The sequence below is a fragment of the Herpailurus yagouaroundi genome, unplaced genomic scaffold (genome assembly GCF_014898765.1).
Source record: "Herpailurus yagouaroundi ecotype Mexico unplaced genomic scaffold, PumYag 141, whole genome shotgun sequence".
In the NCBI taxonomy this organism is placed as follows: Eukaryota; Metazoa; Chordata; class Mammalia; order Carnivora; family Felidae; genus Herpailurus; species Herpailurus yagouaroundi.
Genome location: NW_024412396.1, coordinates 64,734,676 through 64,758,955, shown reverse-complemented (window position 1 = coordinate 64,758,955; position 24,280 = coordinate 64,734,676). Strand labels below are relative to the sequence as shown.

Below are 24,280 nucleotides of genomic sequence, written 5' to 3'. Positions count from 1 at the left end.
CTATCTACGCCATTAATTGCCTTTATCAACACTCCTGTGGGCCTCTGGGACGTTTCCACCTCTTTCTGGTACCCGGTTTCTCCGGGCTGGGACCACCCTCAAGCGCAGAGACTATTCCTGGCTCTCTTCCACCCCTCCTGCCCTGCAGGACCCAGTGCCGTGTCCACACCCTCATCCGCCACCTACAGGGAGGCTCCCTGCACTCACGGAGAGCACAGCACAGGCATGTCAGTGGTCCCCAGGCCCCGGTGCTTGTCTCCAAATAAGGTGAGGCACGAAAGTCACCAGGACGCCAAGGGAGGCTAGGCTGTTGTCACCGGGCCAGGTGCCCACCTGAATGCCCTTTCAGGAAGAGGGCTCGGTTCCCCCTTTCCTGCTCATCAGAGGGGGTGGAGAGGGACAGAAAAGGAAACCAGGAAGAGGCTCTAAGTAGTGATTGTCCCGCAGAGAAAGGACCCTAGAGCCTTCCCTTTCTTGTGTATACGCGGTGCTCTACATTTTATAAACTCTTTCCCGTGGTTTTGTTTAAATGCCAATGTGTGGCTTCTCACAAAAGCACCTGCAAAGTCCTGCTGGGATTCAGCCATGCTGATGTAAAGAGCGTAATAAGCCGGGTGTCCCAACACTTGAGGTGGAGTGCAGAAGGAACATGAGGGCAGGGCTCCATGCTCCGCTGAGCCGTGCTCCCTGGGGCCAAGATCCACACCTTTGTGTCCCTTCAGCTCCCCGACCGGCAGGTGCCCAGGGTCCTTGCACGTGGGTGAAAAGAGGGGTGAGCAGTCACTGGGGAGGCGAGAGTCAATCTTTCTGACTCTTAAAACCCTTCATGAGCCAGAGGGAGTCCAGCTGCCCGAGCACGGTAGCACCTTGGGCTTGGCACAATGCAGCCACAGGGTCCGCCACGTCCCCTCGAGGACCCAAACCCGAGACCAACTGAAAAACACCACCCTTATCCCTGATCCGGCCAGGCTCTGTACCACCCTCCGTCTGCGATCACCACATCCACCACCAGGGAAATGCCGCACACTCCCTTCTGTCTAGCAAATACCCACTTGCGTCAAAGCACAGCTCAAATGCTGCGCGCTTCGTGATGCCTTCCAGCCACGCTGGGCATTACAGAGCGTCATTCCAGGTCACACACGGCGAGTACAAGTCCACCTTCTCCTTCTAACCTGGGGACTCACGGAGGAGGACAGGATCTCTCCCCCTCCCCCATCCCAACATCCAACCAGCACCCCACCCACGGATGTCCGATGTCAGAGGCGCACTTAGGAATATGAAATTCAGGACAGACACCAGCCGCTGTGCCCGGTCCAAGACTCTTCTTGGACGAGGGTCCCCATACAGGGGTCCAAATCTACAAAAGGAAGGAGTGCTTCCCGGGCCCCCGTCTTGGATAACGGTGGCGCCAGGGACCATCCACCTGCACCTGGGAGCAGAGCCAGCCCCCGCCTCTCAGCTTGCAAATCCAGCACCTGCTGAGATCTGTAGCCTCCACCTCCCCAGCTATTGCTCAGCTTCTCCCGTGAGACTATCGCTTTTGCCTATGTCTCGCCTAAATAATGGAGCGATAGTTCCAATTGTTTTCTCGGGCTGCTTTTTTTTTGGGGGGGGGTCCCCAAAAGCTCATCGGGCATAATGCCAAGTACTTTCACATGTGCCTCAGCTGAAGCTATCGTCCCACGTGGCCCGCGGAGTCATCTTCCCAAAACACAGAGCTGCTTGGAACCACTGTCCCCCACCGCCCAAAGGCCTTCAGGTGTTTACGGCTCTCGGTCCCGCACACACTCACCACAGGTGACCTGCCTAGCCTACCTGCTCACACACCTTGTGCCCCGGTTTACCGAGCACCCACCTGTCCCTCAGCCAGGGGACCCTTCATCTTCCCCCAAAGAGCTCTGGGGCCAGGCCGCCCACGTTTGAATCCCTGCTGCTCACACCTCTTGTAAAAAATGGGTCGGGGCACTTGGGTGGCTCAGTCAGCTGAGCGTCCAACTTCGGCTCAGGTCATGATCCCGCAGTCCGTGAGTTCGAGCCCCGCGTCGGGCCCTGTGCTGACAGCTCAGAGCCTGGAGCCTGCTTCGGACTCTGTGTCTCCCTCTCTCTCAGCCCCTCCCTCACTCATGCTCTGTCTCTCTCTGTCAAAAATTAATAAACATTTAAAAACTTTTTTAAAAACATGGGTATCACACCAATGAGGACACCACCACCTACCTTCCCAAGACTGTCACATGGGCCAGCAAGGTGGTGCACGTCAGGCACGGAGAACAGTGCTATTCATGGGTCAACCCCACTATTACCCTTCAAAAGTCAACCTGCCCATCTTCAGGGACCCCTTTGATGTGGTGCACCTCTTGGTTCTGACATCCAGGACTTAACTGTCCCTCCTCTGTTCCCACCATAGAGACTGCGGCCGTTCACACTCCCCCTCATATTAGGGGTTAACTTTGTCAACTCTGCTCCTCTCCACCGGAATCGAAGCTCCCCGGGGGCAGGGTCCACATCCAGGTCAGTTTCCATTTCCCCACCGGCCCAGCAGACAGGGTTGGCCAGTCAGCATTCACCCAGCAACCAAACATTAAACCCAAGGATGGCTTCCGACCTGAGCTCAGAGAAACTGTCCTCAGGAGGCCTCTTAAGTAGGGTCATTTTTTTTCACACAGGTGATTATTTTAACATGTCTAAGGGCAAGAGCTGAACCAGCTGGCTTGAGATCAGCCCAGCTAAAATGTTGGTCCCTGAAGTTGGCATGCGTAATGGAATGAAGGCAGACACTTATAGCATGAAATGAGGGAAACCGATGGCAGGGTCCTAAGGGCTGGTATGTGTGGGGACAACCGAAATGATCTCCATATCTTTCCATTCTGCCTAAAGCGTCCACCAACAGGCCCTCTGCCTCACCCGAGCCAAACACAATGCTCCGGCCAAATCCTCTTTGCGGTTTTATGGATCAATTCTGAAAAGCCCCGGATAACTGATTTTCTCTGGTCCACAAGGAAGGAAGCCTTCAAAGGGGCAAGCATCTACCACAGTTGTGCAAACAGTGGTAACGACATTCTCACAGCACTTTGCACTTAATCTTCAAAGCTCATAAAAGTAACGGAAACACCCTTCTGCCCATTTCACAGGCAGGAAACTAAGGCTCCCATAGCAAAGTGTCTTATACAAAACTGTACAGGTTGTGTCAGGGCCAGAGCACAAACTGGTCTCCAAATCCCTCATTCATCACATCCCACATCACCAACAGGAAGGACCAGATTTAAAACCCACATCGGGAGACCCAATGCAGCCTGTATGGGCTGGGCAGTCTTTCAGCATCAGCCATGCAAAAGTCAACAGCTTCTCATCCTCAAAAACTTAACAACAAGCAAACAGAAGTCCAGATGTTCATTTTTTTTTTAAGTTTATTTTGAGAAAGAGAGAGAACAAGTGAGCAGGGGAGGGGCAGAGAGAGAGAGGGACAGAGAGAATCCCAAGCAGGCTCCCCACCGTCAGCATAGAGCCCAACTAGGGCGTGAACTCACAAACCAGGAGATCGTGACCTGAGCTGAAATCAAGAGTCGGACACTTAACCGACTGAGCCACCCAGGGGCCCCAGTCCAGATGTTCATTTTTTAACTTGAACGTGAAATAAAGCAAGTGCTGCATTGACAAAATTCACCCTCAATCCTGCATCAGAGGCCAGTCCTAAACGTTTATCCTGTAAAATTATAGTTTAACACAAGTTATTTTTCAGAGATAATTTCAGCAGCAAGAATTTGTACAGCACTTGCTCTGTGCCAGGCACTCTTGTGAGCACTGTACCGCGTGGCCTCCTACAACGGCGCGCGCGCACACACACACACACACACACACACCAGGCATTGCTCTAGAGCTTGGGCTACCTCCGTGAACAAAACAAACCTTTCCCCCTCCCTGAGGTTAGAACACAGACAAAGTAACTAGCTCAAGGTCAAGGTCGCCTAACTGGGAAGGACAAACACAGGACTGGAAACCAGGCAGTTTGGCTTCAGAGTCCACCTTCTGAACCCTTAATCCCTCCTGGCTGAGTGTTCTGATCTGTCCCAAGGCATCAGGCTAAAAGGGGCAGCTAAGGAGACAACAGCCACTTTTGCTCCTGGACAGGTAGATGGATGGGGGTCTGTCCGTCCCGTCACCATTGGCTGCAAGCTGAACTGACACCACATTCTAGCTAGCCTCAGAACCAAGGATGCCAGGGACACAGTCCTGCCCTCTAGGAGCTCACAGGCTGGTGGGGAAGGACTGGCAAACATCTCCATTGGTACAACCGCAATCTGTCCTGAGCAATCACCGAGCTCAGCACCACCTGTGAACTGGGGTGACTGTCCTACCTCTGGCTCAGTAGGGCCCCCGTGAACCAGTCTGCCAACTCCACCCTGGGGTCCGGTACATGTCCCAGCCCTGGCCCTCCTCCTTCTGCTTTAAAAAAAAAAAAAAAAGTAATCTGATTCAGCCCTAGCCCTGGTTAAGCACAGACTTCTTGCTAAATCCCCAAAGCCTAATTACTTACTATTCTGCACGGTAATCTTAGGAGGTGTTTGTTTTCGCTCTCCCCTCGGAGAGCCGGTGAGCAAGCAGCAGCGGTTGCTAGCAAGCATTGCTGCAGGTACAGACGTGATGCTGCGATTTCCCAGGCAGCGTGTTCAAGTACACTGTGCCTTCTGCTTAGCATGTCCTTCCACGGCCACCTCCTACCCTTCGAGGCTGGGATCAGAGGTCATCCCCGGGAAGGGCACCCTTCCCATGAACCACTGGCACTCTTTCCTCCCGAGGCAATTGCCACAGGCAGTTCTGAGTTATCTGAGCACCCCCCCCCCCCCCCCCCCCCACCTGTCTCCCCTATTCCGTGGTGCATTCCATGACAGCAGGGCCCCGGGCCATTGAGGCTTCAGAGCCCAGCCCGGTGCAGAGTGCACAGGCACTCAGAAATGCATGTTGCATTTGATTTCTCCTGCCATTGCTAGGAGACCCAGGGCCAGAGCCCTGCACGGTGCTGAATTAGCAAAGGGCGCTGTAGGTCCAAAAACAGAGTGGTCATGCTTTCCCATCCGTATGGGGATGATCCACTGAGCAGAGAGCATGCCTTGCTTTGGCTTCTCAGCCACACAGTGACTGTCTGTTCTTTTCCCAAGGGGGGCATTCCACGGTCCTTTCAGGAGAAACTTTTGTATACTGTTCTGGCACATTTTTCTTCTTTTTTAGTAAACCGCTATGTTCCAATGTCCTCTTCAATAACGGGCCATGTTTAATAAATTTATTTTAAAAGCTTTTCTGTGGAGTTGAATGACTAGCTCTCTTCCACCCAAGGCAACACATGGCACTGCTTAATGCTTTCCATTTTTAACTTGGGGAGGAATGTTCCTCAGAGTTCAAGAGGAAGCCGAGTGGGCGCTCTCTGGATTGCGGGAGGCCCGCATGGCACCAAGAGTGGAGAATCTGGAAGTCAGGGGGTGGCAGATGGCCCAGTAGGGAGGAGAGATTGCTAGCAGATGGCCCCAATAGTTTGGATAAGGGGGGAAAAAACTTTTAATAGCCAAAGAAACCCTGAGAAAGAAGAATAAGGTAGGAGGCATCACACTTCCTGATTCAAGCTAACTTATAAAGCTCCAGTTACCAAAACAGTATGGTACTGCATAGAAACAGACAAGCCAACAAATGGAATAGGATGGAGAGCCCAGAAATAGACCACACATATATACAGTCAACTGTGTGTTGTAGTCAACTGTCCTAGTCTTTGACAAGGGACAAGGGAGCCAAGAATACTCAACAGAGAAAAAAAGGTCTCCAACAAATGGTGCTGGGAGAATTGGATATTCATATGTAAATGAATAAAACTGGACCCCTACCTTACACCGCTTACAAAAACTAACTCAAGATGGATTAAAAAGTTAAAAGATAAGACCTGAAGCCATGAAATTCCCAGAAGAAAACAGAGGGATAAAGCTCCTCAACACGGATCTTGGCCGTGAATTTTTGGATACCACACCTAAAGTACAAGCAATAAAAGCAAACATAAACAAGAAGGACCCCGTCAAACTAAACAGCTTCTGCAAAACCAAAGAAAGTGTCAACAAAGTGAAGAGACAACCTACAGAATGGGAAAAAATATTCACAAACTATGTATCTCCTAAGGGGTTAATATCCAAAATACGTAAGGAATTCAGACAACTCAACAGCAAAAAAATAATCAATTTAAAAAGGGTAAAAGACCTGAACATACATTTCTAGAAAGAAGATCTACAAAAGGCCAACAAGTACATGACAATATGGTCAACATCACTAGTCATGGGGGAGACGCAAATTAAAACCACAGTGAGATACCACCTCACACCTGCTAGAATGGCCAGTATCCAAAAGACAAGGTGTGACAAGTATCGGCGAGGACGTGGAGGAAAGAGAACCCAGTGCCCTGCTGGTAGGAATGTAAAATGGTGCAGCCACTATGGAAAACAGTATGGAGGTTCCTCAAAAAGTTAAAAATGGAACTACCATATGACCCAGCAATCCCACTTCTGAGAATATACCCGAAGGAAATGAAAATACTAATGAAAGGATATCCGCCCCCTCCCTATATTCACAGCATTATTCACAACAGCCAAGATGTGGAAACAACCTAAGTGCCCGTTGATGGCTGAATAAAGAAGATGCATATATGGAATATACACAACAGAATATCATTCAGCCACAAAAAAGGCGGAAATCCTACCATTGTGATGCCATGGATGGAGCTTAAAGGCATTATGCTAAACGAAATAAGTCAAATAATCAAATACTGTACGATCTCACTTGTAGGCGGTGGGGAGGAGACAACCAAACTCACAGAAAAAGAGATCAGGCTTGTGGTTGCCAGAGGTGGAGGGTCGAGGAGGGCATACTGGAGGAAGGTGGTCACGAGGTACAAACTTCCAGTTACAAGAGAATTAAATCCTAGGGATCTAACATACAACACAGTGACTACAGCAAACCATGCTGACTGCATGGTATATGGCAAAGTTGGTAAGAGAGTCAATCCCAGGAATTTTCATCTTAAGGAGAGAAATGTTTTTTTTCTTTATACTTGTCCACAGAAGATGGATGTTAGCTGAACCCACTGTGGTAATCGTTTCACAATATATGCACATCAAACCATCACACTGAAGCCTTGAACTTCTACGGGTTCAAGTACGTCAACTATTTCTCAAGATAAGTGGGGGGTGGGAACAAACTTTTGATTGCAAACAAACCACTATTAGAAACACACCCAGAAGCAGAGCCCACACAGATGTATGTTACTGCAATGAACAGGCACCCCATTTCTCAATGGGGTTCCCAGACAGTGGGGTGCCCAGACAGTGACAGAGACTGGAAGTGGCAGTGGAAGGCTCCATTTCCAAATCATCTTTTCCCACCCATCCATTGATAATTATGGATAAGGATATAGGCTCACAACTCAGCCCATCCAAATTAAAAGGCTCCACAGGGAATATTTAGGGCAGTGAAACTATTCTGTCTTATCCCATAATTGTGGACACACATCATCATAGATTCATCCAAACTCATCAGAAGTACAACACAAGGAGTGAATCCTGATGTAAACTCTGGACGTTAGTTTGCAACAAATGTACCACAGTAATGCAAGACGTTAGTAGGGGAAGCTATTGATACAGGAATTCTATTTGCCACTCAATCTTTCTATAAACCTACAACTGCTCCACAACAGTCTGTTAATTAAACACACACACACACACACACACACACCCCTGGCCTCACTTCTTGCTAGCTAGGTGACCCTGGACTAGTTATTTCATCTGAGTCTCCTTTCCTCATCTGCAAAATGAAGACACTAACAGCACACACCTAAAAGGGAGGTTAGGAGGAGCAGGTGGTAGCCACCATGATGACGATGACAATGACAGTGACAGCAGGAGCCATGTGCTTGGGACACCTGAAACACTTAATGCCTCCATAGATCATGTGGTCTCAGTCTTACAGCAGCCCTATGAGACAGGTAGGGACTGCTGCTATCCTCAGTTGACAAAATAGAAAACCTGAAGCATAGAGAGATTATGTAAGTTGCCCAAGGTCACACAGCCGGCCAGTGGGGGGGCTCAAACCCACACATCTGCCTTCACCCCGTCAAACGGCCTTCTCCAAGAAACAGCGAGCTGGTGCTTGCTGGGGAAGGAGCCCTTTCTGGTGGCTGCAGAGAGCGCCAATACCGGGCCCCAGATCTTTGGTCCCTAAGCCATTTGATTCTCTGTAATAACATCCCTACTCCCAACCCCCCAAATGCAAAGAACGATCCCTCTGATGATGAGCTGCCATCTTCCTGGGCCTCCACTTGTGATCGGGCTGGTGGCTGTGCAAGCCCATCAGCATTCCAAGGTGGTTGGGGACCCTCTACCCAGGAAACCACCTGCCCCACCCAGCAAACCCCCTCCCCAGGCCGGAACTTCTGTCCCTGCCCCCCCTGGGGCCATAACTGGACTGACCTCGCTGCACCCAGTAACTAGTTCAATCCTTGCTTCTCTGAGTCAGGGTTTGCGTTTACGTAACAACTTTAAAACTTCAGATGTGCTGATCTCCCAAGCCTGCTGAAGCAGCATTCGAACAGACACTGGGTCAGAATCCAGACGCTGAGCCACGTCCCCAGTAGCACCTCACCTCCACACCCACATCCTGATGTACTTTCTGCGGCTCTAGGTCCCCTCCTCCCACCCCACCCCTGCTTTCTCATGCTTTCCGCACCTCTGCTCCCCACACACGGGCGCCTACAGAGACCCACTGCAGCGCTCACCTGCTCAGTGACCTCATCTCCTCCCAACCCAGCCTCCACATCAACTCCCATGTGCGGGCCCGCCCCACGACCTTCACCACCCCCCTCTCCTCCCACTGTGGCCGTGCATCAGCCCTGGCACAGAATCACGGGTGAGGGTAGATCAGAGCCAGCTTAACCGCTGAAGAGCCTCCATCAAGAGCCCACATCCACCACTCTGCTCTCCTGAAAGCCTAGGAACTGCCTCCGTGCCCAGATCTCTTTCATGTACCCGTCACCCCAGCAGCCGTCTTTTCCCAGCTTTCCTTCCATGGACACCAAAAGTTTGCATCCTCCCAAAATGCCTATGTTGAAGCCCTAAGCCCCGAAGTAATGATATTTGAAGATCGAGCCTTCGGGAGATGATCTAGGTTAGACCAGGTCGTGATGGCAGGGTTCTGGTCTGATGGGATCAGGGGCCTTACAGGAAGGGACCGCAGGGAGCTGGCTCTCACTCCCTCTCTCTCCTGGCCACGTGAGGGCATAGCAAAATGAGGGCAGTCCACAAGCAAGAGTTCTCATCAGAACCGGATCAGGCCTTTAGACTTCCAGCCTCTGGAATTGTGAGAAAAGACATTTCTGGTGTTTAAGCCACCCGGTCTTTGGAATTCTATTATAGCAGCCTGAGCAAAGATAGACACATAGTCATCAGCCATTTCAAATTGAAGACTATTTGAAAAGCAGAAAACCAGGGGTGCCTGGGGGGCTCAATCGGTTGAGCATCTGACTTTGGCTCAGGTCATGACCTCGCAATCCAGGAGTTCGAGGCCCATATCAGGCTCTGTGCTGACCGCTCAGAGCCTGGAGCCTGCTTCAGATTCTGTGTCTCCCTCTCTCAAAAGTAAATAAACATTGAAAAAAATATTTTTTTTAAGTCAAGAAGAGAAAGCAGCAAACCAAACGAGACAAAGCAAATCCCTCCAGGATCAATGGTGGGGGTGTGAGGAGGGGGCAAAGCTCCCCTCTCTTTTTTCGAATACAGGCATAGGATATTGGGCACACAAGTGAAGAGGTAGGACATTGTGGAGGACAGAGCACTGATGACTTCAAATGTGACGGGAAAGGCAGCTAAAGGAGGGGGGAGGAGGACCCACCCCAGCTTTACAGCCAACGTGTAAAGTAACACCTCATTGTCCAGAGCAAAAAAACCTAACAGTTTTTCAATTTAGAGGTTAGTCCTGCAAGGTGGGCCAACTGTCAACATCCCAAATCTTCAAAATATTTTTTAAAAAATTTGTTTTGAGGGGGAAAAAAAATACACATTTGGCAGGATCCCTACTTAACTTGTCCTCATAAAATTCAATTAACAGATAGTTTCCCAGGACCTACAATTCACAAGCACTGTATCGTGTCTGGGGGACGCAGATAAGAAAAGAAAATAAGGACAACGGGAAGCTAATGTCTAAGCATATAAGAATTCCAAGGGTATCAACTCGTTTATTTCTTTTTTTTTTTTTAATTTTTTTTTTCAACGTTTATTTTTGGGACAGAGAGAGACAGAGCATGAACGGGGGAGGGGCAGAGAGAGAGGGAGACACAGAATCGGAAACAGGCTCCAGGCTCCGAGCCATCAGCCCAGAGCCCGACGCGGGGCTCGAACTCACGGACCGCGAGATCGTGACCTGAGCTGAAGTCGGACACTTAACCGACTGCGCCACCCAGGCACCCCACAACTCGTTTATTTCTAACAATCCTCTGAGGTGGATGTAATTATCACCCCCTTACTGTCCCAGAAGGAAAAACTGAAGCATCTGCTCGTTTTAAAAAGCAAACGACGCTCAGTCGGGAAGTAAACCAACAATATAACAATGCACAATTGTGTCTACAAAGAACAAGGACAAGAGAACCAGTGACCAGAAGGCTATTGGGGCACCTGGGTGGTTCAGCTGGTTGAGCGTCCGACTTGGGCTCAGGTCACCATTTCGTGGTTTGTGAGTTCGAGCCCCATGTCGGGCTCTGTGCCGACAGTTTGGAGCTTGGAGCCTGCTTCAGATTCTGTCTCTGTCTCTCTGTCCCCTCCCCTGCTCATGCTCTATCAAAAATAAACATTAAAAATAAAATGAAATAAAAAAGGAGCCTACTTTGGGTTGGGTAATCAGAGGAGGCCCATGGGACATGTCAATGACAACCCATTTTGGAGGATCGAGGGGGAACAGCATGGTTCCCAGAAACTCCAAAAGTCAGCCACAGGAGATGCTCGCCACCAGTCCTAATCTCACAGGTCAGAGCTAGGCCCAGGCATCCGTATTTGTCAGAGCCTCCAGGTGACAGAATCCCGGGTTCCTCCCACTCTGGTGCCACTGCCAGAGACATATACAAACTCTAGTTCCTGAAGGTTTGTCTCCACCCCCAAATTCCTACGTTGAAGCCCTAGTCTCCCAAGGCGATGGGAGTCTGGGGTGGGACTTCTAGGAGGTGACTGGGTTTGGAAGAGGCCATGAGGGCGAGGTCCCCATGGTGACAGGAGTGCCCTCATAAGAAGGGGAAGAGAGACCAGAGCTCAGATTCTCTCTCCACCCGGTGAGCACACAGGGAGGCAGCTACCTGCAAGGCAGGGAGCGGGCCCTCACCCGGAACCACGTCTGGGCTCCCCAGCCTCCAGAGCTGTGAGAAATACACATCTGAGCCACCCCGTCTGTGGCATTTTGTTAGGGCAGCCCGAGCTAAGACAGTTCAAAGTCACGGCCTCTCGTTCCTATTCCATGCGTTTTGCGTGGAGGGACCCACCTCTCTTCTGCAGTGCTCCCTCTTCATAGACTGTGAAAGAAAAATTTAAGTCCTAAGAGGCACCGATCTCTGGGGGAAGATAAGGACTTTCCCACAGACCTCAGGGGTCAAAAATGATGATGATTTTTTTTTTTAAGCTTCCCTACATTCAAAAATGAAACCCACTGGTTTCCAGGAAAGTCTCTAGGTTATCCCAAGTCTTAGCCTTCATTCAACATTCAAATACTTAACTGAATGCCTACAAAGGGTCAGGCAGCATCCTGGCTCAGTGCTTCTGGGCCGGTAGTGTGCACGCGCATTGCCCCCGGGGATCTCGTTGGGATGCAGATTCTGATTCAGGAGGCCTAGGTGGACCTGAGACTCTGCATTCCCGACAGGCTGCCAGGTGATGCCAATCCCACTGGACAGCAGGTCTCTAGCCCAGTGAGCATCAACCCTGGCTTCATCTTGGACTCACCAGGGAGCTCTTAAAAAGTACAGATTCCCGGGCCCCAGAGCAGTGAAATCAGACACTCCAGGGACAGGACCAGAGCATTTCAGAAGCTCTTCCAGGGCTGAAAGATGTGGGCAGAGCTAAGAGTCACTCTTCTGAGCACAGAGCAGTGAGCGAGGGAGCCCTCAAGGGGAACAGAGGACAAGTAAGCTACTTTAGATGGCGACATGAGTCACAGAGATATAAGGTAATGTGATGGGGGAGGTACCCAAGCCGCGATGCGAATAATGAGATGGGAACACCAGCAAGGCCTGGGGAAGTGGCCCCAGGTGGAGCAAAGAGCCCATTTTCCACCTCGAGACTTAAGAAACCACCAGAGCAGGGTACCGTTCAGGTTTTCTGGAAAAGAAACTATTCCTTACAAAAACATGAACTTTTGTTGACTGTCCATGGGGGGCAGGGGCAGGGGTGCACTTTAGCTCTAGATGTTCTGACAGAGCAGGAAATTCTTAAAGCCCCATCTCCCCACATGCCCCAGAGACCTCATCTGGCAGACCAGGACTGGGGGTCCCCTAGCCTGGGGAGACAGATGCAGAACAGAAACCTCAGAGGATGCAAGAACCCTCCGTGGTTCTTTAGAGGCAACTCCTTTAACTGTGTAGAGAAGAGAGTGGTCACCCTCTGTCACGCTCTGAAACTGTAAGTGGGAGGAAGTTCTGATCCACCTGTACCAAAGCAGCGGCCTGGGGATGGGACCCTGTAAGGGAACAGTTACAAAGAGTGGAGCGCCTGCTCGGACCAGAAGCAGAGCCCGGGACTCAAGTGTATGCCAGCCCAAGCCCAGCCCGCCCCCCCCCCGCCCCCCCCCCTCCAGCAATTAGCTTAGGGAGTCATGTGACCCAAGCCAACAGAACTTCACTACCTCCGAAGAGCCACCGGTACCCCTCCCAGGACTGTGAGGTCTGGGAGGACAGAAAGCTGGAGCCTAGTAACCACCTGCCCATGCCGGAGGACGTCCGAGTCCAGAGACAGAGAGAAACTGAGTCATGACACTTCACCTTTGATCTCACACTTTCAGGGACTGACCCGATAAATTCCCTTTGGCACTAAACCCAGTTTGGGCACGTTTTCTGTCTTTGCCCTAGAGGCCTGCCTCATCTGGAGCCCAGGACTACGCCAACTACTTCAGACCCGGTCCTCTGAGCCCCTGAAGGGTTCCCGGGGGGTTGGTGACTGTGCGCAGGGCCTCTGCCATCCTTCTGCCTCACGGAATGTTCCCTAGGTCAGGAGCCCGTCTTCTACAGGACAGTAAGCTACTTGACAAAGCTGCCTCTTAAGCTTGCTTATACACCCTCCCCAAGTGCCCATCGGAGGGCTGGACACACTACAGCAGGCGTGTGCTACGTGCTTGTGAAATGGCAGGGGGCCCGGGGATGAGGTAGCTCGAAAGAAGTCGGGAGTCAGCCCCCACCTGGGCTGCAGGAAAACTAGAGCAGGTGCAACAGAATGGGGAGGGCGTGGGATCCAGACCCAGGTGACCCAGGAATGCTCCTGACTGCCAAGAGCTCTTGGGGAGTCACTAAACTTCTGAACGTCCCATTCTTCATCTTTGCAAAAACCCTGGAAGGATAAGTGCTTCATACTCAAAATGTCCTTTCACTCCATCATCCGAAGCTTTATGGAATCCTCTCTACACGCAGGGCCTGATTTCAGAAACAGTCAACCAAAAGCATAACCCACGGGTGTTCACTATTGCTAAAGATATTATTTCCGATACCCTCTCTGTAAGGGGGACAAGGCCAGGTCTTCCTGCCGAATAGGATGCCTGCCCCACAGTTAGTCGGGTAATTTTTGATGAGACAGCACACTGAAGATACAGAAGCAATAAGGGGGCACAGGAGACTATCCCAAGAAATGGGGCTCTGTCTCAGCCAATGTGCCCAATGTGACAGAAGTTAGAGGAGGGCATAGCCTGACCAAGTTGAGGGTACCAGAGAGCCAGAAACCAAAGATGCACTGCTCCAGATTCTTTACCCAGAGTAGCAAAGTGTCCCCGGCCCTTGCGGATGGTGCGGATTCCAGCGTCTCAGGTCCCCGGAGGGCACGGACCCCAACATTAGTCTCTGGCTGTACATGCATGTGTTCACCTGTCCGGTCCATGCCTCCACCCCTTCTGGTAATGAAAGATGTCCAAGGGAGGTTAAATGACTGGATGAGCACTGTGGCTGGGAGAATTACCTGGAATTTCTCAGGGATCGATGGTCCAAGTTCAAAGTCAATCCCAGCAGCTTCTCTGCAGGCCTGTACTCACCTACCCTCCCTGCCCCCACGTGGCCTTCTCAGAAGGCATCCTGAGGGGAGGGAGGTGGTTGGTGTAGTAAAACAGGCTTTGAGGGAGAACCCTGGCCTCCTATGCCCGTGGAACTAAGCATTTTAATCACACAGGCCTAGATCCCAATGCCAGCTTCACCCCCCAGAAGTCCTGTGACTTTGAGCGACTCCTATCTTCTCCCTAGAGGTTTCCTGACGTGTAGAATGCAGAGAAGGCATGCCTACGAAAATAAGTCAAGACTGCCATCCAAACCTGCATCTTTGCCCTGGATTTCCACTTCCTTTTACACACAGCCTTACCGATCTGACCTTACCAGATTCTTCCAACAACCCCAGAACAGGAAGTCCTATTCTGCCCATTTTACCAATGAGAAAACAGACATAAAAAGATAATGTGGCTTCCGGGCAACTCGGTGGAAGAGCCAAGTGGTCCCCATCTACAATCTCAAGTTCTCAACGGGCTTTTGAACACTTCACCCCACTGGGTCCTTCCCACAATAGATCCCCAAGTGTTGGAGCCAGAACTCAAGCCTGGGACTGCCCCGAGGCCTGGGCGGCTTCTATTTGCCTCACTGCTTGCAGGTACACTCCCGGGATTCTTCTTTCCCTATTTAAGCAAAACCTGCCTGTGGCAGAACAGATAAAATGTCATTTCTGGGTCCCTACAGCCTCTGAGCCCCTGGAGGAGCCTGAAGGGGAACATCGGAATTGCCGCCAGCAGAATCCATTTCCCGAGCTGGCACCATACCCTGGGAACTTCCACTGCACACACAGACCCCAGCCTCCACAGCGTCCTACCCCTGCAGATGCCCTGGCATGCTGTGACCCTCACGGGAGGGCCATCCCAAAGTGCCACCTGCCACGGCAGCTGCATTTGCTGCCCCGAGAGTTCCATCAGATGGATACCGTGAACAAAAGGGAAAGAAAACAAAGACTCCCCCGCCCAGCCCCGGGCAAACAAAATCAAGACAGCCTTTAGGAGCGTGGTGAGAACAAAAAAAAAAAAAAAAAAATGAAATTTTAAAACTCTCCAATGTGACCTTTCCCGTTGCTGGGTAAAGAAAGTACTAGAGTTGCTTAGCAGCACAACTGATTAATGCCTGTACGTCACCTTTTCTATGCCTGACAGCTACCCTTTCCCACCCAGGTTCATCAAAGCACCTGTCTCAGCTCTGGCTGTAACGTCCACATAAGCACCATCTGGAGGCCAAATGCCTTGAGGCAAGGGGGAGACGGATTTCTTACCAGGATCCGTGCAATTCTTAGCTGTCTGAGTCCCGTTCATTGGTGCCATCAGTTTTCTATTCCTCCATGTATCTGGTAGAACATGTTTGCTAGCAGAAGCCGTTTTATGCCCTGGATTGGAAAAGAAGTCACAAACACCATTAGGTCAAAATGGTGCTTTCTTCCAATGACCTTACACGTCTGTATCTGGCTACATAAGCAACAGCCCTGTTTGACTACTTGAGCCACCCGTAGGGAGTGAGACAACGATTAGAAGCACAATATCACACAATATCACCTGCTTGCACTCGGTAATCTGTTTCTTAGATCTGGTCCATTGTTTCTAGTCCCAGATGGGTCAGCATGTGATCTGACCTTGGCCAAGAGCACTCAACCCCTCACAGGGTAGGTAACCATGAAGTTCTCATCCAGTAAACATGCTCAGGTGTCCCTGCCCCTGACGAACTACAAATGGATTACTAGGTCAGCAAAAAGGGGGGGAAAGGTTGATGGGATCTGGCCCAGAGCTTCTCACCCTTGAAGGTCCACAGAAATCACTTGGGGACCTTGTCGAAATGCAGATTCTATGTCAGTAGGTCTGGGCTGGGCCCTGGATTTCTGTACTAACAAGCTCCCAGGTGATGCTAATTCTGCTGGTCCAAGAGCCACACTGAGTAACAAGGGACATCGGCGGTGTGGATGCCAGTGACCAAACACTGTTAAACTCCTAAAGGTAATTTCTGATCTAGCAAATAAAAACGATTCTCACTTTAAGAGCTTCAAAGTATTCATTTACCTCTCCTGATGTGCACACAGCTTCAGCTGGGTAATAACAACTCTTCTATAATGCTGACACCTAAGAGCCTCTAAGCATTTTGTTTCTTCTGGGGGTGTAACTGAGGGGAAAAATACACGGACTCGGCCCAAATGCAAAGCACCCGGTTAAGATGTTCAAATAACCTTCCTGGGTTTCTGTTGGAAAGAGCCATTTTTTTTTACCTTATGTTCTTAAATCACAAAGTTGGGGTTTTGAAAAACAGTTTAAGAGTTTAATGAAGTTCCACCTGATTTTCACCTATCACTATAAACCTCTCTAGATTGTCCCTAACTGCTCAAAAAGGCACTTCCTGCTTTATCTCCACCCTCCGGGTTGCTAAGTCACTTGCATTTTTCTTTTTTTTTTTTTTAATATGAAAAAGTAAAAGGTCCACAGCGCCCAACTAAAAACTGGAGTGTTAGCCAAGTGAATGTCCTCTGAAGATTCCACATGGGCTCACATCCCCCACTCCACCCCCAAACAGATCTTTTTTTTTCTAAGTTTCTTTCTCCACCTCAGATTTGCATATCCTAAGAGACTCCCAAATCACTCGGTCTTGGATGAAGGAGTACGGCTTCTGGTTCCAGACACCAGTGCTCTCCTACCGTGGGGATTAAAAGGAGTTAAGCGATGCTGAAACATGGCAGAAACCTCCCGAGGGGATTGCCCCCCGACGTCTTCAGGGTTTGGCGAGGACGCCTCAGGACCCCCAGGGAGCTCCTTTGGCCGGGGGGGGGGGGGGGGCATGGATGAGACCCAATGCCCAGCCTCAGAATCCGGATTTTTGAGAAACGCGGAACACAACCCTCTCCGCTCGCAAAATTGGAAAGCGGACCACTCAGTTCGGTCCTCCCGAAGCTAAGAGAATTCACACCTGAACCCCGCCCCTGCGCCGCCCGTTCCCCCACGCACTCTGGGGACAGGACTCGGGAACGGAGGGGCCCCATGTTCAGGCTTTCATCTTAGTAACACAGAACTGCAGCCGCGTCCCGAGCCCCCAGGGGCCGCGCGCAGCTCAGGGAAACGGGGACCACAGCTCAAAGCGTCGATGTCAGCCCTCCCGGGTGCGCTCTACCTGCCGGGTGGGGAGGGGACGGGACCGGATGAACCCTTGGGACCAACGTGGCAGGGAAAGAAAGGGAGACGTCTCGGAGCTGCCCGTCGGCTTCCCAGCCCAAGCCCCTCAACTCCCGGGGCGGGACCGCACCGGCACCTACCCAAGCTGCCAAAGAGGCCGGACGCACAGCACACCAGGGCCAGCACCGCGCACACGAAGCCAACTTGCCGCGGCAGCATCTCTCGCCTCCTGCGAACTTTGCGCGGCCGGAGGGGCCCGCGGAGGGCCATCCTGGAGCGCCTGGGGGCCGTCCCCGGGAGAGGATGGGGAGCTCCGGCGGCCGGAGTGCTAGCTGTGGCCGAGCGGCGCTAGGGCTGGAGCGGCGAAGCTCAGAGGCCAGAGGCTCCGGGCCAAAGCTTCATGGCCCGCGGGCGAGGTCGGCGGGGCGGCTGGGAGAAGGGAGGTGGGGGCGCGCGGCGCAGCCGGAGCTCAGAGTCCCGCGCGCGGCGTGCGCGCTCCGCGCACCGTGGCTCCGGGGCGAGGAGGCGATGCCGGCACGGTGGCGCTGGCGGCCCTGGTCCGTAGGGCTGGCGCAGTCGCGGCGCTGGAGCCGCTACCTGCCCGCTCAGCCTCGGCGCGCTCGCCCGGCCGCGGCCCCGGCAGCAGCGTCCGGGGGCCCCCGCGGGGAGCACTCAGTGCGCCCCCGCGCCCCACGCCGCCGCTCCCACTCGCAGCATTCTCCCCCTCCAAGTTTGTCGGCGGCCGCCCAACAGCAGTGCCCCCCTGCTTCCCGGCGAGCCAAGCCCGGCGGCCCAGCGCGCGCAGGGGGAAGGCAGACTGCTTCCGCGGGACCCGCGACCCTCGCCGCGAGTGGCCTCCACGCCAGCCCTCCCGGGGGCGAGCTCTCCCCGGGAACTTTCTCTCCGGCTGCCAGCGCCTGCGTCTGCGAGGCCGTGGCGCCTCCCGCCCGCAGCTCTCGCCTCCCTTCTCCTCCCCTCCCGCCCGCCTCTCACCCCCCTCCCCAGCACGTGTACTCCTCCCCGAGGGCGCGCTCGCCCGTGCGCTCCTCCCTTCCACCCCGGGAGGCTCAACTACTGACCAATATAATCGCCCCCCCCCTCCCCTATGGAGCCGAAACAATCCCTTCTCTACCCTCGGAGGCTGCTGCAGACAGGAACAGGTTCTGGCAACGCAGGGACTCTCGGAACGAGGGCTTCTGTCGCGCGGCCGCTCCTGTGCGGGCTCCCCACGACCCCCGAGGCGACCCGCGCGCCCCCCCCGCACCGCCGCCTCCCCCTCGGGGCGGGAGATGCACGGGAAGATTAATTGCTCGAGCGGAGCTAACAAACAGGCTGGCACCGAGCCAACAGGCGCCCGCGCCCGCCGGGACCCGCTCCTGCAGGGCTCTCGGGGCGGGGGCGGGCGGGGGGAGCCGGCGGCGGGGGCGCAACGCCGACCTGCAAAACGCTCCGGGTCAGGCAGAGGGAGAAAACCCCAGAGTTAACGCGGCCCCGCCACCCAGAGTTGAGCTTTTGATGTTCTGCAGCCTTGCCGCTTTGCAGGGCTCTGTGGTTTGGGTTGGTTTTTTCTCCTGGTCTCTGACCGGCTCTCTAGGGTAAACCGCTTTTAAAAAATGGGGCAGGAGGGAGAATTTCAGAAGACGAGCAGCTGGAGTGGAATCCCGGTGCAAGCAAGTGGTGGGGCCCTGCGAAGGAAGGGCCTCAGCCCAGAGGGCTTGCGACTACCCCTGGGACTGACTTCCTTCCCTGACCAATTCATCGCGCACCTAGTTAGGACCTGCTAGGGGTTAAGTCCACTTAAAATCCTTTTTTGGAGCAAGGCCAGATCTGTTTAATTAAATAAATACACACCCACCGTGCGCAGGGACCTGTGCCAAGTGGCAGCCAGCGAACAAAACAAAACAACCAAAAAAAAAATGTGTAAGATTCTGCCCCAGCTTTCAAGGAACCCTAAATCAAAGGGGAGCCGAACCCTCGGATAAACTACTGTTTAATAAGTCAGTTCTAAAAGTCACTGTTCTGCAGAATGTGCATGTTCCCGTCACTACCTAAAATGTGGTCCACGGCAGCGTGAGCCTTGCCTGGAAACTTGGAAGAAATGGAGGCTCCAAGTCTCCAGCCCAGACCTCCTGACAATGTGCATTTTTTATTTTTTATTTTTTTACATTTATTTATTTTTGAGAGAAAGAGAGACAGAGCACCAGCGGGGGAGGGGGGAGAGAGAGAGAGAGGGAGACACAGAATCCCTAGTAGGCTCCAGGCTCCAAGCTGTCAGCACAGAGCCGGACACGGGGCTCGAACTCACGGACCCCGAGATCACGACCTGAGCCGAAGTCCGAGGCTTAACCGACTGAGCCACCCAGGCGCCCCAGAATGTGCATTTTTAACAAGACCTTCTGGAGATCTGTGTCACATCCAGGTGTGAGAAGCATAGCACTTTCAAGCCTGTCCCAGTGCCTCTGGCTGATCACCATCCGCATGGTTCCTCCTAGTCTAAGCAGGGACAATTGTGTTTGTGTTAGAACACAAGTAAATACCTAGAGGGCCTGGGGAGGGAGAAGGCTCACTAATTATTTTTCAGCAGCCCCGTTTCAGTGGCTACAAAGATACTGAAGGCATGAACACAAGACTAATTGTGGCGGAAACCCCTAGAGGAAATGCGATGGAAAAGGCGGTGTTGGTCTCATACAGAACAGCCCAGGGCTCTTTTTTTGTCTGTAGAGATGCCTTACTCACCATTAAGGCTTATCCCCCATATTGGTGACAAAAAAAGGTACTTCTCATACTATTGCCGAGTTTTCTTCTCATCGATTAGCCTGTACAAGGACGCGTTTATCAATAGCAAATAGAAAACCATAGAACGTGTTAAATATACCATTTCGAAAGCTAGCCAAGAGCCCTTGGCATCAAATCGAAGCCAACAGAAAAAGCTGAAGTGTTAATATGCTGTTGTCCTCTCCATAAGACAAAACCTTAGGGTCACATTGGTTAAAACAACTCCAACAACAACAACAAAAAAACTCCAATAAACAAAATGGCTTCTGGTTACTAGGATTTAATATTGTCTAAAACCTTTTGTCTGTGGAGCTCACCTAGGGCTGTTTAACACAAATTTTTGAATCCAAAACAGGCCAAAGAAGTCAACGGGTATCTGCCATTAAACATTTAGCCAGCTCTTTAATACAGCGTTTGTGTCCTTTGACATCTTATACCTATGTTCAGTTAGTAGTTAGAACCCTTGAAATAATTTCATACGCACAAATGGGTTCCTTGGATCTGACAGTTTAAAAAGCAATTCGTCTGAATTGTACTTTTTGCTTCATTTAAATAGTGGCCATTACCAAATAGCCTGTGCTGCAGCTCTAATGACTCACCCCTGCAGAAGAGAGAATTGGGTTTTATGTACCTTTCAGACTCAAAGCATTCAGGAGCATTTTCTAAGTCAGCAAGGCTATGGGGACAAATGGAAAATGCATTTCTGGGTTTATCTTAGGCCCTAGGTCTGGCTTCAATGCCACTGAATTCAGAGTATCTCCACCCACCCCCCACCCCCCCACCCCCCGCTGCCACTGCCCAGCCCCCATGACAGTGTTTTCTTCTGATGTAACATAGTAGGAGACCATCCCACAAAGTCAAACAGTTTGGGCCATTTTAATAAGAAGGTTCAGTCTGTAGGGATAGATACAATTTTTTTTCTAATGTTTACTTATTTTGAGAGAGAGAGAGAGAAAGGGACTGAGTACCAACAGGGGAGGGGCAGAGAGAGAGGGAGACACAGAATCCAAAGCAGGCTCCAGGCTCTGAGCTGTCAGCACCGAGCCCGACTCGGGGCTTGAACTCATGAATTGTGAGATAATGACCTGAGCTGAAATCAGACGCTTAACCGACTGAGCCACCCAGGTGCCTCCCAATATATTTTTCTTAAAAATCCTTTCCTAGGGGCGCCTGGGTGGCGCAGTCGGTTAAGCGTCCGACTTCAGCCAGGTCACGATCTCGCGGTCCGTGAGTTCGAGCCCCGCGTCAGGCTCTGGGCTGATGGCTCGGAGCCTGGAGCCTGTTTCCGATTCTGTGTCTCCCTCTCTCTCTCTGCCCCTCCCCCGTTCATGCTCTGTCTCTCTCTGTCCCAAAAATAAATAAACGTTGAAAAAAAAATCCTTTCCTATGACATGCAGAACCTGACCATTTAATTCTTCTTGATTTTTTTCAAGTTTACTAGAATGACCTTCTCTATAAATTCTAATTCCTCTTGCTCTGCCTTTCAGATGGCTGTAGGTATCAGTCAGCCCCAGCGAGGGCGGCGGTTCTCAGTCCTGAGCATGCCTCAGAATCTCCTGGAAGGTGTGTTAAAACTCAGATTGCTGAGCCCCACCACAGGGATTCAGATTCAGTGAGTCCGAGGTGGGGCCCGATAATTTGTATTTCTAACAAGTTTCCAGGTGAAACTCATGCTGCTGGTCCAGGGACCACCCCCCCCCCCCCCCACCCCCACTTTGAGAACCACTGGGCTAGCTTATGCCATGGTGACCATAATATACAACAATAAAACAACACAATTTTGTTTTAGAGTAGCAAAATGTGCAACCCCAAAATATGCCACTTTGGCATAGGGATTCTTTTGAGCTGAAGGCAAATGAGAAGAAGCAGATACAAGAAACACTTTCTGCCCTTCCTCTAGTTATGTAAAAGGGGGACATGAATTTGTAAAGGCGCTTCCCCCACACCAGTAAGGACAGAAGTTAATCAGTGGTGACAACTCTAGATCCTTATCAGCCCGGAGACAATGCCAGAGGGATCCATCTAACAAATTCTGCGAAAACTAGCCCTTATCTACCACTGGCTCCCCCTATATTTCCCTTCTCACAACCTGCCACCCCATGGAAGCTCAAAGTCTTTTTCCTTTGTCTTTTGTCACTGGCTAAAAGTGTAACGTTCTTTTGTTCAGAGTCTATACAAACCCAAGTTCTTTTTTGAAAAAACAATGTTTATTTCTTTATTTAGAGAGACAGAGACAGGGTGAGCAGGGGAGGAGCAAGAGAGAGAGGGAGAGAGAGAATCCCCAGCGTACTGTCAGCATAGAGACCAACGCGGGGCTCAATCCCACAAACCGCGAGATCACGACCTGAGCTGAAATCAGGAGTCGGCTGCCCCACTGACTGGGCCACCCAGGCGCCCCTATAAGCCCAAGTTCTAACCACCCCTTTGAGTGACTGATTGATTGCTGAGTGCTCCCGTGTGTACGCATGATGCACATGTTAGTGAACTTCTGTTTGTCTTTCTCTTGTTAACCTGTCTTTCCTTGATCTAATTTATAGGACTCTGGCCAATGAACGTAAGGTGGGTAAAGGGGAAATGGTTTTTCTTCCCCCACACTTGTCCTGTGTGTCTTGGGGACAGCTACTCAGGTACCTGGGAGCAGCCACAGTCTCAAACATGGCTCTTCACCAGAAGGAGACTTATGGAGGATCTTGCACTGGCAAAGGAATATGCTGGTCTGGAAGGGACGTGCTTACTGCTCCCCACCAGTCATCGGCCAAAACCAGTGGCGTGGTCCCACCAAACCACCATGAGGTCCTGTATTGCCATTCTCTTCCTGCTGACTAAGATCTCAGCCCTGAAGTGGACAGCCCTGGGGAAAACTCCCGTGTAAACCTCAGCCCTTTCCCTTGCTTTCTGGGACCTTTCCTGCCTGCCCCTCCCCGATCCCCAGTAGAATTGGTCCTGCTTGTTGCAGAGCCCCTAGCCTGTATCCCCATCACACAGCCCGTGGCAATGATCGAGAGTATCCATCTCCTGCTGGCAGGTGAGGGCCTCAAGGACTTGCTGTCTTATCCACGGCTGTGCCCAGCACATTAGGTGCTTAATAAATAAAGTATTCCTGCAGTGAATAAATAAACACATTTGGGCTACAATGTGAGGCAGGTAAAAAAAAACAGCTGCCCCTGTTAGGTGGTGCCTGTTCTCACCATCACTGTAGCGCCCCCCTAAGTTTCCACTCATCTTCACTGTCAAGGTCACCAGGGACCTGTGGCTACATCCCAGCAGAATCTGACACTCTTGATCTCACCTTTCTCTCAGTAGTCACATCCGGGACTTTCTGGAAGGTGCGTGCTTCTGGGTTTTCTCTTCCTTCTCTGACCAGCTCTTCCTTCAGCCCTCTGGCCTCCTGTTCTGGGCCCTTCTTCTCACTCCGGAGAGCTCATCAGTTCTGTGCATGGCGTTGTTTATCCTCTGCTGCTGACTCCTAAGCCTGGAGCTGGAGCTGGAGCCTCCTCAGGAATTTGGTCCCGTGTGTTCAGGGGATTGCTAAAATTACAAATCTGGGCCTCATCCTTGTCTTCCTGCCCCTTCCCCTCCCGTGCCAGTCTGTCGCCCCTAGGACCTCTGATCGGTCCACCTCTTGCCGTCCCCACGGGCTCAATGCCTCACCCGATCCCTGCAGCAGCCTTCTTAACCAGTATCTCTAAGGCCAGCCTTCCCAGCACATTCCTGTCTCCACTCAGCAGCTAGAGTAATCTTACCCAAGGAAGAAAATCCGATTATGTCCCTTTCTTCTGTGAAACCCTCAGACACTCCCTGTTGCTCTCAGGACAGACTTCCAGCTTTGTAGCTCAGCATATAGGACCCTGCGTGATCTGTTGCGGCTTCTCCACGTTGGCTGCACGTTCAATTCACCTGGGGAGGTTTTCAGCCACTGGGGGGCTGGGAGGGGGGCAAGGGGCCTTGGTATTTTATCCGGGCTGCAGCCAGGGTGGAGAACCCTGCTCCAGACCCTCACCGCCCCTTGAAGCCCACCCCTTACCATGCCTTTCCTTGCTCCCCAGGCTCCAGCCAGCTAGTCAGAATCACTTTCTTGTTC

General features: G+C 51.8%; 1 protein-coding gene across 4 annotated transcripts in view; it reads right to left on the bottom strand.

Annotated features, from left to right (window-relative positions):
* Positions 1-23,611, bottom strand: part of SLC24A4 (solute carrier family 24 member 4) — a 177,267-nt gene extending 153,656 nt beyond the window's left edge. The window contains exons 1-2 of one of the 4 annotated variants that reach the window (XM_040478061.1): positions 23,489-23,611; positions 15,552-15,662 (exon numbers count right to left, since the gene is read on the bottom strand). In XM_040478061.1, the coding sequence (XP_040333995.1) occupies positions 15,552-15,600 (49 nt within the window). In that variant the 5' untranslated portion in view covers positions 15,601-15,662; positions 23,489-23,611. Of the gene's footprint in view, positions 1-15,551; positions 15,663-17,564; positions 18,365-18,556; positions 18,810-23,488 lie in introns of those variants that run through there. The other 3 variants (XM_040478062.1, XM_040478059.1, XM_040478060.1) reach the window with 3 other exon arrangements.
* Positions 23,612-24,280: the final 669 nt, after the last annotated feature.